At 30.7% G+C, this 21,607-nt stretch overlaps 1 protein-coding gene across 5 annotated transcripts in view; it reads left to right on the top strand.

Moving 5' to 3' along the window:
• Positions 1–21,202, top strand: part of LOC126808618 (FK506-binding protein 15) — a 60,507-nt gene extending 39,305 nt beyond the window's left edge. For 2 of the 5 annotated variants that reach the window (XM_050533477.2, XM_056098304.1), the window contains 17 exons: positions 541–630; positions 937–1,008; positions 1,399–1,509; positions 2,846–2,947; positions 3,331–3,420; positions 3,830–3,901; positions 4,837–4,950; positions 8,064–8,171; positions 8,655–8,747; positions 9,278–9,358; positions 9,527–9,637; positions 11,828–11,920; positions 12,858–13,085; positions 16,532–16,624; positions 17,112–17,445; positions 18,389–18,536; positions 18,744–21,202. In XM_050533477.2, coding sequence (XP_050389434.1) covers positions 541–630; positions 937–1,008; positions 1,399–1,509; positions 2,846–2,947; positions 3,331–3,420; positions 3,830–3,901; positions 4,837–4,950; positions 8,064–8,171; positions 8,655–8,747; positions 9,278–9,358; positions 9,527–9,637; positions 11,828–11,920; positions 12,858–13,085; positions 16,532–16,624; positions 17,112–17,445; positions 18,389–18,536; positions 18,744–18,812 — 2,009 coding nt within the window. In that variant the 3' untranslated portion in view covers positions 18,813–21,202. The remainder of the gene's footprint in view (positions 1–540; positions 631–936; positions 1,009–1,398; positions 1,510–2,845; positions 2,948–3,330; positions 3,421–3,829; positions 3,902–4,836; positions 4,951–8,063; positions 8,172–8,654; positions 8,748–9,277; positions 9,359–9,526; positions 9,638–11,827; positions 11,921–12,857; positions 13,086–16,531; positions 16,625–17,111; positions 17,446–18,388; positions 18,537–18,743) is intronic. The other 3 variants (XM_050533478.2, XM_050533479.2, XM_050533481.2) reach the window with 3 other exon arrangements.
• Positions 21,203–21,607: the final 405 nt, after the last annotated feature.

Here is a 21,607-nt window from a genome sequence, read left to right on the forward strand (position 1 = left end):
TAAAGGTTCAATACCACTCTTGTTGTAACTGAATAATATGTCCCAATCTTTATTCTGGTCAACAAATTGTACTATTTTGGAATATTTCAATTAATTGATGATACAAATTTCATCTTAACACACCTTATTTAAAAATTTTGAAAAATTCAACATAATGGTTTGAAACATCTAATGTAAACCTTTTCAAATGAAACTTCGATTTAAAAATATTTTTGAACCCTCTGGACAAGTAAAATAGGATGTAATGGATAATTTACACAACAGGTAGGACACTTAAACATCTAGTACTTAGATAGAGATATTATTTATTTTCTGGAGCTTTCAAGCCAGCAAGAGTGTTATTGTCCCTTTAAAAGACTTATAAATTTGAGGTATATACCAAAATATGGCTTTTCAGCAATTTCTCAGAACTATATTAAGCCCTGAAAGATATAATATATGTACTGTGCCGAGATGTTTAGATATTAAACATTAATGTTATGTTCCTTAAAACTGATTAAGAAAAGTATCATCATCGTCTCTTATTATTAAAAATATTAGCTCAGCCAGTTACAGAGACTGTTGGTAAAGTTGAAACAAGTCATGTGCTTGCCAGTCCACCAAAATCTAAAAATAATGACACTAAACCAGGTAATTAATCTGCTCTCTTAGAGTTTCTTTTCTATAGTTCGTTCAAAGTAAATTAATTGCAGTGCCTTAGTCAGTCATGTTAAATATTTAGTGACAACACCTCTAATGTTCCTTTAGATTTTGACTCAAGTCTTGTTACTTGGTACATCAAATCCAGATATCATAAATATTTATGAAAGTTGATTTCTACATTGCTGTTGAACAACAATTAAATGATATTAATTCCTTCATACTCATCTACAAACGATAAATAACACAATAAATAATGTGTATTTTATTTCTTGTGTTTGACCTTTTAAAATATAGCCATTGTGGAAGAATCATTTGGTAAATCAGAATCTTTGACTTTAGAAGCTGGTTCATCTAACAGAAAACCAGGTTTGTAGACTTCTAAATTTCCAACAGTATAAGAATAGTTTCTTCTACTCCATAGACAATGTGGGGAGAACTGTGCAAAAGAAAAAACCCACTTAATTCCAAATTCCCAAAAGAATCGAAAGCATATAAAATGAACCGGGAATATTGGGTTCACATATGGACCAATTTCAGGTATTTGGTAGACCAATATTTTCATATGTTAATCTATGATTTAAAGCAGAGGGTATTAAAGATATCATTGAACAAGAGTTTCATATAGGTTCTACCTGTGTACCTAAAATTATTGTTTTAGAAATAATATTTAAAGATTACATGCACTGTAAAACTGTTGTCTATCAACTCATGATAATGGGCCTTATATATAAGTAATAAAACAAATTTATTTCACAGTTAAACCAGCTGAAGTAACACCCCAAAAAGATCACCCTACAGGCGATAAAGGAAACAGAATTTATTCTGAGAAACTTGATAAACTTAAGAAACCTGATAAACATGCTCCTGGTAAGATATAATATCTGTAGAGCCTATACTAATAATATAATAGACCTCTAGAGGTTTTTGTTCATAAATATTCTTGTCTAGCTCGGAATATATTTTTGTGAGAATTTATTCAATTAGATTAGCAAGCGAATTAAATAAACATGCTTCTGGTAGAATGCTTTTCTTACTTATAGCATTTATTCTAATCTATTTCTTGTACTAAGTTTTTATCTTTACAATTCTGAATATATTCTCCTATATATCCTTATTTTAGGTAAAATTTGATTAACACCTCATCTTTTATTTATCTTAAAGCTTAAAGGGTCCTCTTCTTTTCTTTATTTGCAGGAAACTTTTCTCTTCATCTGAAAGGACCTTATTTTCTTTTCTTTATCTGCAAGATAACTTTTCTTGATCTGAAGGGGTCTTTTCATTTCTTGATCTGTAAGGGTCCTATTCTTTGCTTCATCTGAAGAACCCTTTCCCCTTACTTTATTTCAAGGGCTTTCTGCAGGAGAGAGGGCCTTGTCAAGGGACAATGTATAGTTGTTGAGATGCAACGAAGAAAAGAACCGAGGTCCTGTGTACACATTATTGTGCATGTAAAAGATCCCTTGGCAGATGGAATTCAATATAAGATTAGGCTGTAGCGCCATGGTCCAGGCCAAATTTTCCTCATAGCATGCTGTATGGGGTAAACCTATGTTCATTTGCCCAGTCAGAGTAGAACAGTAGAACATTAAACACAATATCATTTCATTTCTTTTTTTCATTAGAAGTGGTTTTCCTCTTTTCTTCATCTGCATAACTGGTTCTTTTGTCTTCATCGAAAATCTTCTTTCATTCTTCATCAGAAAATGTGGGTGTATCTTGCATGGCAACTGCTTGTTTCTTTCATCTTATAAAAAGTATCTGAGAGAAGCACTGTTCTTTTTCTGAAAATATATCCGATCTTTTCTTTCCTCTGCACCTGAAAAAATATATTGTATCATTTTTTAATTTTATTTTTCTATGTTTATTACCAGTATTTGTGCAGGTGATATATATTTCTGAATAGTTTTAAGAATATGTAAATTAAAGTGATTGTTTACAGAACCTATAACACCAGTTCATTAAACTATTGTTTATAGAACCTTTTTTTATAGTGCCAATAACACCATTTGCAGTTGGTTTTAAATATAAAATATATAAACTATTGTTTATACCACCAGTAACACCAGTTGGTTTTAAATGTAAAATATATAAACTATTGTTTATAGCAAAGTTGGTTTTAAATGTAAAATATATAAACTATTGTTTATACTACCAGTAACACCAGTTGGTTTTCAATGTAAAATATATAAACTATTCCTTATAGTACCAATAACACCAGTTGGTTTTAAAGAAGAACATGGTCATATAACAGGTGATAAAGGAAATCGTATATATTCCGAAAAACTTGATCATCTTCATTCTTCAGGTATATATATACAAGACAAACATCAAGATATATACATAATAAAATTCAAGATCAAAGGAATTAAATTTGTATGATTTATGAAATAAACATTGATTGTTTATCACAGATTAGAATTAAATGTACATATTTTTTTAGTCTTCAGTTGAGTAAGTAAAGATGGATTTCATTTAAGTTGCTTAATATTTAAGGTTGCTTAATAAAATGTAAATAAAACTCAGGATAACCAGATTTTAATGCATATTGTAATTTTTAAGCTCATGTGGTCTTTAAATGAAAATCATACTATTGTAGCTTTTACGCAAGCTTTAAGTTAGAAATAGTTTTGAATATACATGGAGTTAAAAGTGTGCATTGAGATTTAAGTATATAAATTATGTATGTAGCACCTGTAACAGAAACTATTGGTAAAGTTGAAACAAGTCAAGTTCATGCCAGTCCACCAAACTCTAAAAATAATGATACAACAAAATCAGGTACTTGTCTGACAAGATTCAGGGATTTTTTTTATCTAACTTTTAAAAAAAATTTCAGCAGTCAACTATCTTAAAAACAAAATTGTAATGTTAACTGAAAATAGTGTCTTAGTCTTATTACATTTAGAGACATTAGAACTTTGCAGATCTTTGATGGTCAATAAAGACATATTATTTTTAATTCTACTATATTATATTGGGGGCTGTACGAGTTTTTAAAACTTAAGCAGACACACACTTGAACAATACTCTAATCTAATTAGGCTAAAAAAGTTATATGGAATAATTTTACAGTGTAAATCTTTAATTCATTTTTCAGTATTTATACACCTAGGTTTTTATTATATTTATTAAAGTGGTATTTTTATTACACGACATATGTTGCTTAGTATTGCGTATCATTTTGTAGCTATTGTTCAAGAATCATTTGGTAAATCAGAATCTACCACTTTAGAAGTCGGGTCATCTAATAGAAAACCAGGTATATTATACATTAATACAGCAGATAAATATATTTTTCTGGAGCTGTAATCAGAAAGGTCAGAACCTGTATAATCATTGCCTATTTTGGATAATCATCTGCAATTGGTTAATAGCATGTCTAAAATTTGCAAGAATCAGATATTCTATAGCTGTATAGGTCATGGTTTATACATGGTCAGAACAGAACATGATCTGTTGTTGATAGATAAATGATCAACAGATTGGTAGAACATGATTTCTAATACCCTACAAGAAGATCTGTAATAAAAACATGATCTAGTTATTCAAAGCAGGATCTGTAATTAATCAAAACAAGAACTTAAAATGATCTGTAGTTTTTCAGAAAATGGTTTGCATTTGATAAATATTTGATCTGTAGTTGTTTAGAACATGGTCACTTAATTGCAAGAAATGATATTTAGAAGAGACATGTGGACAAAATCTGGGAGTGCTCCTTTGTAGTGTAATGAACTGCCTTTGAAAAATGTTAGCATAGTATTTGCAGATTATCTGCTGTTCATTATAATCAGTATTAATAAAAAGATTACAATATGCATGGTGTTTGTAGGTAATGGTGAAAGTATTATGGATATAGCATACTCTTTTAGGATTAAAAATAGATGGTTGATTCACATCAAAGCAAAATGATTGCCTCTAGCCATAATTTTTGCTTCCTGTTTGAAAGAGTAGTGTTCAGTAATTGCTTTGTTGACCTTTTCTAAGTTGTAATGGTCTGTAATAAAGCTTCTAAATCTTATAGGGCTTGAATTATTATCTACACATATTCACATTAAATCTTAGGAAATGTTTCATTATGGTCTGTCTGACTTTCTATTTTTAGGAACAAACTTCATAAGATATTGTGAAATGAATAATAATATCTGTTATCTTTATTTGCGTTAAATTTCGAATTTTGTCATGTTTGATATTCAGTGAAAGTATCTAAAGTAATCCCTAAAAAAGATCATCCTACAGGAGGAGATAAAGGAAACAGAATATATTCTGAGAAACTTGATAAAGATAGTAAACCTGATAAACATACTCTTGGTAAGCTGTAGATCTGGTATTATCCATAATATAGTAAAAAATATTATATTTATATAGGCAATATAGCATGGGTGTGAGGAGTTCTTGGCTTTAAAATCATTCTTGGTGCTGTACAGATAGTTGTAATTAGATTTAAATACTAATTATCTTATTATACAAAAAAAACATGACAGAGTTGTTTACAAAATAGCATTCTCAGTGTTTCCCAACCTACGGGTCTGTGAAAACATTTTTGGGGGTCAATTATGTCAAAAGGATCAAGGAGGTTCGTGAGAAAAAAAGGGGGCTATGACAAAAAGACAACTAAGTAAAATTCAGTATGAAATTGTTGGTAATTAGACAGTGAATTTCTGAAGATGATATCAGAGTCATAATTAATGAATAGGAATGTTGATCATCTTGCTATGGATTGATGTACCAATATTTGATCAGAATGGCTTTTAAGACGCCCTAATGCCCCTAATCTGGGAAATCTGACTGAAAAGACAGCTATGTGGCGGGTCCTTAGAAATTTATAAAATATCATATTAAAAGGTTTAAACTGTTATGGAATACTTGACAGTTAAAGTAGCTAAGTCTCTAACTCAATATCATCCAAAATCTTCGACATTGAAAACACGATTTATTTGTCGGTTTAAATCAAGATTGATGTTGTGATCTTACCGGGAAAAGATGGCCTTCTGATATCCAATATTTAAGACAAAATAAACATTTTACAAATGGTACACGAATCGTGTACCATAATGCGTTTCAGCGCTATGTGTACCGGTAATAAGGGACTCGAAAAAAGAGGCTAGGCATATTCAACAAGTCATGTCAAATGGTGACGCTATATTCTTATCTGGAGAGCATGCCCAATAAATACTATCGGCGTAGACTGGAATAACCAGAAGCTAGAGATTGAAATTCGATTGAGAATACTGGCGTATGTCGCCGAACCTAACTAATTAGAAAAAACAGAAACGATTGAATGTAAATCAATTTATATACATTCATATTACATTATTGTATGCGTACCATCATAGGACAATATCTCTTGCTAAGTAGTAAATAGTAGTTCCAATACATGTATATGGTTTAGCTTCTGATTTCTAACTATTATTTCTATCTTTTTCATAAATTATATTATTTCTGCAGTGGTATATTGTAATAAAGTCCATTGTTTTTAGGTATTATGTACTGAAGTACCTTTTAATTAAAGAATGCAATAGTGACATCAATACTACCAGCTCTTTTAATATGGCATCTGCATAGTGATATTTTCAGTAAATTGGTCAAATTGACTGTGAACCATTTTCTACCCTTTACATTTAATAATTGCTGGTCCCTATTTAACTATTGATGTCATATTCACAGTCTTTATTATGTTTTAAAATGTTTGGAAAAGATCATTCTTATAGCCGACTTCATTATCTGTCTATTGTTGGATGTAGAAATATGTTGACCATCTCGGTTAACACTTACCCAGTGTATGTTATTAATACTGAATAACATGTTAATATATTATATTAATAAAACATATATGATTTATAATTATGGTATTCACATTTAATTTAAAAAAAATGTATCTTACTATATAAATAACATGTTCTCCCAAAAAGTATTAAAGCATGTATGATTATATATTTATGATACTAATATTTAACATTAAAAACTGAATAATATGGTTATGTCAAGTGTTGTGGTTTGCATCCAAAAAACATGTACATGAGTAGAGTGGTCTGCCTAACTGGGTTTTCTCCAGGTATTCTGTTCCTTTCAAAGACTCATGTCAGCAAGCAAATTACTGAAATAAAGATATACTATACGTCCTAATATGTACCTCCAAGGTGTTCCCACTTAGCCGGCAGGCTTTGATGTCAAATTTTGCCGCTAATCCAGAGTTAATCCTAGAACAATGGTGTTATAAACTATAGTCCATATCTTTTTTAAGACTAAAACTGTATTGATTTTAACAAATTTAACTTTTATTAAATAACATTAAATAGCTTACACATATAAAAATATATTGATTTTAACAAATTTAATATTTATTAAATAACATTAAATGATTTACACATATAAAAATGCATTACAATTTACACATTTAACTTTTATTTAATAGCATTATATAATTTATGAATAAATGCCTTACAACATAACAATCATTTTACAGATCGACCATCTATTTATATTAATATAGTGAATTGAATTCATGTTTGAAATCATAACGCCGACATGAACTGTGTTCAAAATGTCATTAATTAGTTGGTTAATAAATTTTATTAAGAGGGATTAAGAGCTCATTAACGGCAATAACGCTGAACATTAGTGAACAGTTCTTGAGTGACTACTTTTAAACAGACTATAGTTTTAAGATAAATCAAAGGATTAACAGTCTGCCGGCTAAGTGGGAACACACCTAAAGCACCGTATCACCTTAATCACCTACTTTCTTATCGGTATTATAATTAGTAGGATAACTGTGTTTCTTCTTATTTATCACCTTCACAATGATCAACCTAGGCCATTTTGTTTATAACCATTATAATGCCTTAACAATGAGTAGTTGTGACCTGCAATAATCACAACTATAATACTGATCACAGATGTTACAATCATACTTTGTGGCCTTAGCAATCACACTGAACATTTATGGCCATTGTCATCTCAATAGCATAATCATATAATCACAGCCATAATGACGACCCATTATGATCACAACCATAACAATGATTGTTTCATTATAACAATAACAACACCACATCATGTTTACAATCACCACCAAAATGCTAACAACTATGACACTGATCCTTATAAGCATGGCAATAAACCATTAATCTTCCATCATGATCACAACTATAACAATGATCCAACATGGTAATCCATCACGATCATAACCATAATGATCCATCACATCCATAACATTATTCACCTATTTTTTTCAGAAATAAACTGATTTATTGGGCTATCACTGTGATTAAAATGAACATTAAATTAATGCATCCAGTTCACAACCATAATCTTGACAATTTTATTCAAGATGATAATTGATTTCATTGTATAATATATAGAAGATTTTAAAAATCATTAGACAGCAAACTTATTCATATCTATTTAATTTATGATTCCAGTGCCAGTGGTTCCGGCTGGTATAACAGAAGAACATGGCCATAAAACAGGTGATAAAGGAAATCGTATTTATTCCGAAAAACTTGATCAATCCTCTCCTTCTTCAGCAGGTAATTTATATGCCTTGTTTTTAAATTTGGTAAATGAAATTTTAATAAAATTGTAATCAAAAATATTTATGCACTGTGTGTTATATATTGTTTTGTCATTTAGAGAATAATGTGGTAATTTTGTATGCTCATTGGGAACATACACAATATATGAATTAGAGAATTGCCATCTATAGGGTCTCTGCTTCAACTATAATGACTATGGTCTGGACAAAATAACACCAAATTGTGTTGTCAGAGGTCATACAGAGATTTTTGTTGTGTTTTTTTTATGATATGGTTGAGAAGAAAAATGAATTTTATCAAGTATTTAAAATATGCTGAATGCATTGGTAACTGGTGGATTGAGTCAGTATTTGCCCTAAGTCATCTATCTTCATTCCCTGTTGGTGCAGAACAATAAGCCCCGTTTCAATCCATTTCCCATAAGTCATTATGTGACCTGTGAAGACATACGATCGTTGATTAGATTTCTGTTTAAAGGTGGTGTCGTAGAAGAAACAGTTGGTAAAGTTGAAACGTTGTCAGTTCATTCAGTTCCACCCCCTTCAGCTACCACCACAGATACACTTCCTGGTATGTATATTCCTTTTAGAGATTCAACTTGAACAATATTGTAGTTTACAAGGGATAAAATACCTCAAATGATGATCAGAGACTTTAATCTAGCAAGGGTTGAGTTATCTTGCATGGAAAAGGAATCCAAGGTTTGTGAGGAAATTTGAGGTATAATATACAGATGAGTGTCTACTATACCTGGTAGTTAAAAGCGATTGTCAGCATATTACAAGTCTGTTAGCAAAATATCTATGAACTTATATTTTAGTATATAGTTCCTTTCATTTTCATGTTTTTAAAAAGTCATGTCCCTTTCCTCTAGATAAGAAAGAGTGTTGATATTTTAGCAAATACTTTGGGATGACAGTCAAATATCAACATAAGTTTGATGGCAATCTTACCCTCTGACATTTAAAAAAAACATTTGGAAAGGTCGGATCATTTTGGGATCAAAAGGTACCTGCTGGATGTATAAAAACAGTTTTGGGCTGTGTTTGCTGGGTGATACATGGTCCCTTATTTCATAAATATTAACTTTAATGTTCTAGCACCTGTTGTGGAAGAATCATTTGGTAAAACAGAATCATCAGTAGTAGAAGCTGGTCCACCTAGTTCTAATCAAAAACCAGGTAAAATTTTCAGCTTATTTCAGTTGTCAAACTAGCTGTATATAGTATGAATAAATTGGTTACCAGTGAACACAACATGTTCAATAAACACCAATCCATTTGTTTGCAATTTTGTATATTACATGCATTACAGATTACATAAACTTATTTTGTAATAAATTTTCACAGTGAAACCGGCTAAAGTAATACCTACAAAAGATCACCCTACAGGAGATAAAGGAAACAGAATTTATTCTGAAAAACTTGATCAGCTTAATAAACCTGATAAACATGCTCCTGGTAAGATACGTGTTGCTGTAATATTCTAATGCATACTAATCCTTTTATATAGAGTAGCATTGAGCATGTGTTTATGGTGATTAGTATTGAATCAATCTATAATCTGTTCTGCTTTAGTTGTATATTTCTACATGTGCATGTTGTATACACTGATTGCTTCACTATAACGCTGTTAATTTTTTGTATCTTTATTTCATTCTGGTTTTTGTTTCATTATGGTTTTAATTAGATGCAATGAATGTTGCCAAAGCCTAGTGGGAGCTACACTAGCCAAAGCTGTGATTTTATGGACATGTGATACCTTTGAGGAAGAATAATTATTTCACTTGTAAATACTTAGCTTGCAAATGAAGTGGTCAAAATGAAGTCCATTACTGTACTTGTTATGCTCATGTTTTCAGTTACCGTAAAGAATGATCTCTTGACAATAATTTAATCATTTTCTTTTTTGAATAGATATTATTTGTGCATGAAGCATTAGCTTTCAGTTCCTTTACAGACAGTACAGACATCTTTTTGCCTGTGGGCATGTTTGAAATCCACTTTTTTGGGGTCTCTATTTATATTTTACCATTAAATAGATTCTATTATGGTACATTAACAATAGCTTTAATAAGTGTAGAAAGAGTTACTCGCATTAGGGAAATAATTTTAATTTTAATTAAGAAAATACGTTTTTATATTCCCACATTTAATGTGTCACCTGTGTCCATGGGTCTTTCCAACTTTTAATGTAAACACCTTTCAGAGTTTTGTCCACATTTAAATTCGGACATAAAAACAATAACCCCTTTTGAATGCGTTATTCATGATTTGCGAATCACAGTTATTCTCCCATTTAAATTTAAATTTATAAGATTTTGTGAATGATCTACACAACAGTATTGTCAAACAAATGTGATTAAATTCAGAGACAATGCTATCAAATTTTTTAATGCATTATTTTCCTGATTATTAATTAGGATGTTGTGGCTTTGTAAGGATATCAATGTTGATATAGCTAGAAAAGGGAAAAAAAATTTGACATCTACTCTCCATTCATTTATCCCAGGTCAGGGCCCTTATTCACGAAAACTTAAACTAAGTTACAACCGAGATTTTAAGAAATACTGCAACTTCATTGGATATATGCAAATTGATTTTACTGGTCAGCCAATCGAATTGCAGTATTTCTTAAAATTTCGATTGTATCTTAGTTTAAGTTTTCGTGAAGAAGGGCCCATGTTTCATCTGGACATCCATGTATTAAAGGCTCAATACCACTCTTGTTGTAACTGAATAATATGTCCCAATCTTTATTCTGGTCAACAAATTGTACTGTTTTAGAATATTTCAATTAATTGATGATACAAATTTCATCTTAACACACCTTATTTAAAAAATTTGAAAAATTCAACATGATGGTTTGAAACGTCTAACGTAAACCTTTTCAAATGAAACTTCGATTTAAAAATATTTTCGAACCCTCTGGACAAGTAAAATAGGATGTAATGGTTAATTTACACAACAGGTAGGACACTTAAACATCTAGTACTTAGATAGAGATATTATTTATTTTCTGGAGCTTTCAAGCCAGCAAGAGTGTTATTGTCCCTTTAAATTAAAAATATATTCACTGTCTTAATTTATGTTTTTTTTCTGTGTTACTAACACTTAAATTTAACTGCATAACAAATTATTTGCTGTATATAATTTGTATCTATAACTTTCTCTTTTTCAACTTTTACCGTACTACAGTGATCTGATGTTTATATTGTTGAATACCTGTGCTGATTCTATTAGGAATTTTATTTCTATACTAAAACATATAGATATTGATAATAGATTGAATGAAAATTAAAATGAGTTAAAATAAAAAAATTGGGAGAAACTGACATAGTCACTTTATTTACCTTTATAAAAACTTTCTTTGAACTAGACCTTTCCAACTGAAAACATCTTCTAATGACTCCACTAAGTGGATTGTATTTTAAGAACATCTGATTTGAAAATGTAGGCAGATTTCCACTTTACAAATCAACACATCAAATTTCATTTCTTTCCCAAATGAAAGAGTTCTTATCAATTTAAGATCAGTGGCAATATTGCAGTTTGTAATCCATGTGGCAGGGACAGTAGAATTACAATAAATTATTTTGAAGTAAGCCCTGGATGTTAGTCTTGTATCAATATAAATATATTGTATTAAAGTGGCTGTAAGTAAAATAGACAAGAAGTCAGATCACATAGTGGGAGATAAAGGAAACAGATATTACACTGAGGAATTGGATAATCTTAAACCAGGTAAGATCATCAAGAAAATATGACATTTATTTGAAGAAGAAGCTAAATGAGATCCAAAGCAAATAAACAGTTATTCTCTTGATTTCCCTTACATTAGTTTGCATGGCTTCTGCAAGAAAAAGGAATACTTTTTCCCTTAGAGAGGCCTTGTCACTCATAATGAATTTAATAAAACATAAGTGTATCACAGTGTCAGATTGGCAGATTTATCTCAAATTAGCACAGAACTAGGTTAGATTATTAGTTTACTCAAATGTATAGATTTGTCTATGAAAATTCCCCTGATTCATTATGATAATCTAAACCTGTAGCAACTTATTTAATACGAGGTTGGAGCAGAACAGCAGTGTTTAAAACCCCATTTCATTCATTCATTAATTTGGATTCAGCTGAATTTATTCTGTGCCAAATTAAAGATGTATTATGTAAGAGCCAAATCTGCCTATTGCAGGTTTTTATTTTGGCTTCAAATGTTTTATAAATTTTTATTTAGACATTTATTCACATGACAAGCCTATAATCAACTTTTTGAAATATGATCGAAATTTAATGATTTAATTTAAAAATTGAGAAGCGAGCCACTTATATCAAGAACGGCCATCTCTTTATCTAAATCTTGCACAACGCATCTTTGATGTAGCACAATATGAAAGGCTTGTCCGAGAAACTATGTAAAGTATCTACAATAATATACTGACATTGATTTGATTGTTTTTCTTTTTCTTTTGCTTTGTATTGTCTATTTTTTTAAAATGTTTGAAACAGCAGTAAAGAAATAAGATGTACATATTTTACGAAGAAATTAAAATAGCTAAGTCCTATAAAATTATTCATCGATTTTCTAAAATGTCTAATTAGAATTTAGTTATATGAAATAGCTTTCTGTTTGCATTTTCAAAATCCTTTATTTTTATGAATCAAATATCTGCTATTTCAGTTGTAGCAGAATCTTTTGCAAAAACAGAATCGGTTGTAGCTCATGCAGCTCCACCTACAAATACCAAACCAGAAATTAAACCAAAGAAAACCCATGAAGTCCAAGCACCAAAACCCAAACCAGTAACCCCACACTTGACATCTGGCACAGCACATATAACAGGAGATAAAGGAAACAGATTATACTCTGAGAAACTCGACAAATCGAAGCCAACCGATCCTTTAAGGAGTAAGATTGATTAAATACGTGTTTATCTAATATATATGATATTATTCTTCCTCTTATTAAATCCTAATGCAGAGGTCCATTGTTTCTTAATGTCTTAGTCTTACTAAATAACTTGCTGAGTTCAATACATGTAAGGGGTCTAATTAATGCTGTGTAAAAGAAAGCTCCAGCCATTACCATCTGTTTATAAAATAAACATTATATAATATTAAAGGAGCTAAATCGCTAATATTTGGGACCTAGAAATTGACAAAAATGGGTCGCAACGCATATAATAATGTAATATGAATGTATATAAACTGATTTACATTCAATCGTTTCTGTTTTTACTGTAATTTCTAATCAGTTATGTTCGGCGAAATACGCCAGAAGTCTCATGTGAATGGCAATCTTTAGCGTCTGGTTTTCCCAGTCTACACCGAGGGTATTTATTGCGCATGCTCCCCAGATAAGAATATAGCTTCACCATTTGACATGACTTGTGGAATATGTGTAGCCCTGTTCTTTGAGTCCCCTGTTCAAAATGGCGCTGAAACACATTATGGTACACGATTCGTGTACCAATGGTAAAATGTTTATTTTGTCTTGAATATTGGATATCAGAAGCCCACCTTTTCCCTGTAAGATAACAAGACCAATGTTGATTTGAATTGACAAATAATTCGTGTTTTCAATGTCGAAGATTTTTGATGATATTGAGTTAGAGACATAGCTACTTTAAAATAATTTAAAAAATGTGCAACCTAAAATACAAATCATTCCAACTTTAATTTAGAAAGTAAAACACAGTATGTGATATTATCAGTCAAATTGTATAAACAAGTAGTTTTACATGCTATTCAATTTAATTCAAGTCAATTGTAGTATGAGTATTGTACATAAATAGCAACTAACAGTTACCCTTAGAGAATCAGAGTCACCATCTCAATTTCCTAAATAAGTGGAAATGGATTTGTAATAGATAATGAATAAAATATAAACAAATGGCAATGCCTGGAGTATTCTTTGATTATCTAATTCTTATAAACTTTGCTTGTAGAAAATCTTTACTATTTCTTTTGTTATATTATTTTTTTATATTTATTTAATCTTTTGTACATGGCTTAACAAAAAATTTACTGTATACTGCAGTTCTTTATATTGGTTAATTAAATTTCATTTTTTAATACTACTCTCTTTATTTATCATTTTTATACGCCAAGATGGAAATGTAGGCCAAGATGGAAATGTGGTCGTATATTGTCTTCGTCCCCGTCCGTCATCCACAATTTCTTGTGAACACTCTACAGACTACATTTATCATCTTATTATTTTGAAATTAAAACATATTATTTACATTAGTGAGATGAAGAATCCTGTTTAATTTCAATAATTTCCTTTAATTTTTTCTGTAGTTATGGCCCTTGTTTCACTTTGTTGCACCTTGTGTATGCTTTAACAACAAAAGTTATCATTTGATCTGTATGAAATTTATATTAGTGAAACAAAGACGTGTATTGAATTTTCAGCAATTTGTATTAATTACTTCCAGAGTTAAGGCCCTTGTTTCCATTTGAAGAACCTTGTGAACACTTAAACAAAGAAAATTATAATCTGATCTGTATGAAATTGTCATGTAAATGCCCCCCATTACATAATTATGAAACAAGCCTTATCGACCGCTCAGACGATTTAGCTGCTGTTTGTTGTATGCTTCATTGCCTATTTATTTATGGATTTCGGTGGGGGACATTAGCCTCACTGTTGGCTTGTTTTGGCTTGTTCTCTGTCCATCTCTGGCAAAATGTGGACGTATCTTGCATGGCAAACGCTAGTTCAGATTTCAAAGTACTATTCATCCTACATGTCTGTCCAGAATTAGGTTTGTATAAAGAAAAAAGATTTCAGTACAAAATTGCTTATAATTAACTCAATTACATGAAGGAAAAAAAACTCCTTACCTTTTAGACTGTTGTATAATTTCTTTAATCTGTGGAAAGCCATTAGAAAAAGTTCCTTCTTCAAACATTTTTCTTTTCTGTGAGATAAAATAGAAATTGAAATTGGCTCAATCATGAATCGTGTATACGAATTTCAAGCACAATTATCCTTGTGCAAGTTGTGGGTAGAAAAAAGGTTTTTTCCTTTGCTGAGGGAATTACTTGTCTGAAGCTTATCCTTTGAAAATTAAGATGAAAAACAGAATGAAAATGTCAGAACATAAAAAAAGTAACAGGCCAGTAATAGCTCAGGTTCTCTTGGTAATTTTATCACTGATTTCTTTTGGTACAATTTAGCATGTCATATATTTTCTTTATCATGCCATCTTTAATAAGTTTATTTATCGTAAAAATCTAATTCTGTACAGGGAAGTAAAAAAATTAGGTAATTTGGTTATACATGTATAATAAATATAGTAAAACATTTTCTTATGAGAATTTATTTATTACCAAATATTGTAGTGGTGTATATTTCCCTATTTTTTTGTTGTAAAGCATGTTCACACTTGATCTCCTCGCTGTGTTTTTGTATGAAATTTTCTTGTACATTGAAAAAAGGTGTTAAATAATAAAACTTTGAGTGATTTTTGATAATCTGTCAATGTTCATTTAGTCATGACACTTTCAACGTGGCATTACTGGATATATTAGAGTATTGATTAATGACAAACTGCAATATGAATGGCAGACTCAGTGGTTGATGCTCGCTTATTTAATTCATTGTGGGCTTTTACATTAGGCAATTTAAGTCTATAATATTTTTTTTTTATACACCAACATGGAAATGTGGTCATACTTTGCTATCATCTCTGCCCATTAGTCCATCTGTTCACAATTTTTTTATGTGAACACTCTACACATCCGATTTGTATGAAATGTATTTGCATTATTCAAATTATACAAAAGTAAAGTAAGCTATTGAATATCAACAATTTTCATTTATTATTTCTAGTGTTTTATAGAATCTTGTTAATGCTCCATGATGAACGTTATTATCCGGTTCCATTGGAAATTTATTTGTCAGAAATATTTTTGCATTACGCAGATTGGTTATATTATCTCCAATAATGACTACCAGTGTTACTTCTTAGATTCTTGTCTCAAATAAATAATCTCAGTTGCAAAATAAGTGAAGTACCCGGTATTATGTTGAGGAGATTTAACTCTATTTCTTTTCTTTCCTTAAATTACAGAAAAATGTAAAACATATTAAATCCCATTAGTATGTTTTGCTGTTAAAAGTATGTTATTTCTCAAATGCAAAAAAAGCAATGGAAGAAACAGTCATTTCTAATAGTGTTTGTGTTCTGAATGTTGTAATACTCTTAAAATCCTGTTTGTAGTATTTCAGCTATACAGTCCTTTGAAACACTGGAAACATGACTCTTGTAGAGGCGTATACAGAGGATCTCTCTACTTATAGCCTACTGTCAAATATTCTTATATATATATTTATATACATTACAGAACCTGTTGATGAAAAAGATGCAAAGAAAGAAAGTGATCATATTGTAGGAGATAAAGGTAATCCATACCATACAGCAGCACTAGATAATACAGGTTAGAATTTATTCTCTTTCTTTGTACTTCAAGATTACTAAAAACAAAAGTGGGTTTAAGTATGTTAAAGGGCATATGGCTCTATTTTTGGGAACCTTGAAATAGACGAGAATGATTCCAAAAGCACATATTAATTAATGCAGTATGAATGTATGTAAAGTTATTTATATTCAATTATATACATCAATATTGATTGAAATTCACCAATACTGAATTCTAATTAGTGTTTTTAATTTCGAATGTTATGGAAAATATTGAGTTAAGAGATTTAGCTCCTTTAATCAAGATGCCAAAATGTGACATAAAGTCAATTTCCATTTTTGTAACAGGTTACATAACCCATTTACTTACAAAAATGGGATGGAACCCCCGGTGTGCATAAATGAAAGGCCTTATGATCTACTCAACCACCTGTCTTGTATTCATGTTATAATACTACTTACTCACATCTGTCAGAAACTAAAAAGATTTTGTTTCTTTTTATCAGATAAACAAAAATCAGCTAAAGAGAACAAAGATGATAAGTCTTCTAAAGAATCTAACCCATCTTCTTCCAATCAGTTATCTTCTAATACTGACAAATCTAAAGCATTGTCTCAGAACTCCAATGACAAATCAACAAATCAGGTCTCAAACAGTACAGAAACAAAACCCAGATCTTCCACAAATGAAGAGAAGAAAAAGGATTCCAGTAATGAAATAATGGATAAGAAAAGTGAAGAAAGCAGGAAAACCAGAACAAGTTCATCAACATCTGTAGAAAACGTTCCAACCTTAGCAAACCGAGAACCACCACCACTCTTTGATGATGATGAAGACAGGTCAGCTTATTTCTAGTGTGGGCTGATGATAAAAAGCCATTTTTGTATGTCCCCATCTAAAGTATCTGATCGTCATTTTCATTTTTCGGGCAATCTCTAAATTTTCATGGCTTAATTATTTAACATTTAATTAAAACAAAAGTAGAATATCAACGGTAGATGATCTCCCTGCTTGCATTCAACTAGATTAAAAAAAGAGACCTATCAAAAGGTTTCATTGTTCATTACAGGTTGCGCTGGTTGATTTTGATTGTATTCTACATATGAACTGCCATGGATGCCAAATATTAACAAATTTTCAATTTATCAACCATTTTTAGACTGCTGTTCTTTTAAGAGATGGTTTCGAATCCCCGGTTGTACGTGACAAGGAGTAGGGTCGCCTGTCCAACCTGGTCGGTTTTCTCCGGGTGCTCCGGTTTCCTCCCACTGCTAAAGACCTCTACGCGCAAGTGAATTATTGAAATAAAATAAAACCTTATGTTAGTCCCGAAATGACCTGGTTTGTGTCGAGTGGACGTTAAACCTCATTTCTCTCTCTTTCTGGGGGGTTGGATGGATGAATGGTTAGCATGCGCGTGCTTTATCATAAAGTCTGTCATTGAGTCAACTGGCGTGGTTTCGAATCCCCGGTTGTACGTTACAAGGAGTAGGGTCGCCTGTCCAACCTCGTGGGTTTTCTCTGGGTCCTCCGGTTTCTTCCCACTGCTAAAGACCCCTACGCGCAAGCGAATTATTGAAATAAAATTAAACCATATGTTAGTCCCAAAATGACCTAGTTTTTTTTTGCGAGTGGACGTTAAACCCCATTTCTCTCTCTCTCTTTTTCTCTTTTAAGAGATTCAACTTTAACAATAGTTTGCAAGGGATTAAAATTTCCTCAAACCACAATTAGAGACTTGGTAAATCTATTGTTAAAGATAACATGTGTTTGTTATTTCAGTCCATTATTTGGAACAGATACAACTGTAAGGGATACATTTGGAACAGATTTTAAAGAAGATAAAACAAAGAAAGATAAAAAAGAAGTAAAGAAATCTGATAAAACAACGAATAAATTACCAAATAAAAATGACTTGGCTGATGATGATGTAAGTATAAGAATATAGTTTATAGTTTTAATGGATATATATTATATATGTTTATTAATTTATTAAACCTTTGGGGGATCAGTTGACAATTATTGAGAATGTTGTAGTGAACAGTAGATCTTCATTTTGTATTCAGGTAGTATGATTGCAGCTGTTTTCCACTCACTAGTAACTATCTCACCATAAAACTGTCTGGTATTTTTTCAGGATAAACAGCCTCCACCGCCTTTATTCGGAGATGATGATGATGAAGATGATTTAAACTGGCTAAGTTAGAATCACCATGACATTAAAAAACCTGTACATTTCTAACTACATATTTATTCATAACATGCTTGAAAATATACACCTACCTGAGAAAGAAGTTTGTCAAATTTAATGAAAGAGGTTTTTGTTTATAAAGCAATTAATCAAGTGCTGAATTGTTAAGGGGTTTGAAAAAGCAGGAGGATGTCCAGGAACAATACAGGAGAATCCAGGTTATTCACCAGATACCATTGTTTTTATACACCCACATTTTCGTGTGGATGTATATTGTCATAGCCCGTGTGTCCGTCCGTTCACATTTTGTTTGTGGACATTCTACAGGTCACAATTTTTATCGGATTTTAACGAAACTTGAAATATAGGTATATGTCTCCCACAGATCTTGGTTCCTTTCGAAATTCTAATGATGGTTGAGTTCAAATCTCGTGAAAACCGGACCGAAACTGCTTCATAAAATGGCTGCTACTTGTATGCAAATAGTGTAAAAGTATATAATGTAATACCAAGGTTGTGGACCCTCTAGAAGTCACAGTTTTTATCCGATCTTGATGAAACTTAAAATATCTGTTTAGATCTTGCTTCCTTTCAATATCGATGCATAACTTGTTTATGGACCCTTATTGTACAAAAAATCACATTTTTTTTAGCTTGCTCTCTGTCCATCTCTTGCAAAATGTGGGCATATCTTGCCTGGCAACAGCTGGTTATTCTTCATTAATATTCTGTTTACTTATGTATATTTTGTCTCAATAGTATCTACAGTCCTATGACCTTAAATGCTTGATGGTGTGTTTAGAGTCTTTTTGTTCATCAGCTTTGCCAAATCTAGTTTCAGATTTTACATGTATAAATCGGATATTGGACCACAAGCTATATACTGATTGTAGTACTACACACACTGTATAACACTTCTGTGTCTGTTTTCTTGCGCAAAACAAATGTAAATTTCTGAAAAGTTACACTTATATAGTGTTTTTCTCTACCCGTAAGCATTGTTAAAGTCTGATCAACATTTAGTAGTCTTATGAAAAATGAGAGTAATGGAACAAATCTTATATGTTACTTCATTTTATCAAGCTTGTTCATGAACTATTATTACAATGTGCTTTAATTACTTTCCAAGTATTATATTTAGTTCAATGACAAAAAATACACACACCTGTGTCCTGTCAAGTTTAATTTATCAGGTAGAAAATTATCAAACAGCATTGAGGAATTGCTATTTTCTGTAAAGAATGTCCTCCCATGTGTGGGAAAAATCAGGTCAGATGTGTGAATGTTGGTTTATGTGTACAGGATACACAGATATGAAGTTTAAAATTATGGCTTTATTTACAATTCAGAACATACACCTATACAGATTATATTATTTATTATACAACACATGCTATTCTATTTTATATAAACAATCACTTACATTAAAATACAGACTGTGTTATTTATGTACAATACAAACTATGTTATTTGTGTACAATACAGACTATTTTATTTGTGTACAATACAGACTATTTTATTTGTGTAATTGCAAGTGAATAGTTATTGCAAATATGTGCTAATAGATATTTAGTAATTAAATACTGCTTATAAATCATGAATTTCATTACTTTTAAAGTATAATTAAATTCTCAAGATTTTGTAAATTTTGAGAATTGAATATTGTAATATTTTTATTGTTCTGGTATATGTTATATGTACCCATTGCAGCTTAATACTCAGAAACGAAATTAGAATCCTATAAAAAACATTTTGGTTTAATTTGAAGGTTGTTGGAAATAATCATTTTGATGTTTGCCCTAATGGCACAGAAAAGTCCGCTTTATCAAGTTGATTTGCCATTTCAATTTTATTAAGAATTGGATGCATTGAGTAGGTATATATAAATATTTGGGAAAAACTGTAGTTAAATTTTCCATTAATAGATATCTAAAAAGCGAGTCAACTATAAGGTAAGCAGACTAGTCTAGATATGTTTATACATTCATAAATATCTGGTAACATTTTCCATACTGGAACACGTTTTGTTGCTTGTATTTGGGAGTTCATCCGCTGCACTCTGTATTTTGAATATAAATGGTTGGATCAATTGTGCTTGATTTTTTTTATATGCAAATGTTCATTTTAATTAGTAGTTCATGTATTATATATCGGTTATATTAATCATAATCATGGTCATATTTTTAAAAAAAGAATATTGTAATTACTAGATTATATATAACATAAATTTGTACATTTTGAATAATGTATATAAATTAGTTTAACCAATGGTGTAAACATAATATATACAAAAATACACATACAATATCTATAATGATTATAATATTATATGATGGAATTGTGACAAGTGCTTTATTTTAATAATCTGATAACAGAAAACTCAATAAAACATCAAATATGTTTTCTTATTATTTTCCTGAATGTCTATGTATGGAATTACTTAGTACTGATGTCTGTCGTCCACAAGGCATGACATGCTTACTCGTAGAACCATTTTCCTTCGTCTTAGCTTAACTTGAAATATGTTGGAAATGATGCCTACAGCGTGGAGCAGTAGCTGGTCTTGCAGTTTAACTTTTCCCTGTTTAAATGTCAGCCACCAGATAGTCTGTAGGCTTGACATGTGAATAAATGTCTAAATAATAATTTATATAACATTTAAAGCCAAAAAGAAAACTTGCAATAGGGAGAATTAGCAGTTACATAATGTATCCATTTGGTTTTCATATGGTATCTATTTTGAAACTTAATAAAAGTGCAATATCATTACAGAAAACAATAATCAAATACCAGTAAAGTTAGCTAAGGAA

This window comes from Patella vulgata, chromosome 1 (genome assembly GCF_932274485.2).
Source record: "Patella vulgata chromosome 1, xgPatVulg1.2, whole genome shotgun sequence".
Lineage (NCBI taxonomy): Eukaryota > Metazoa > Mollusca > Gastropoda > Patellidae > Patella > Patella vulgata.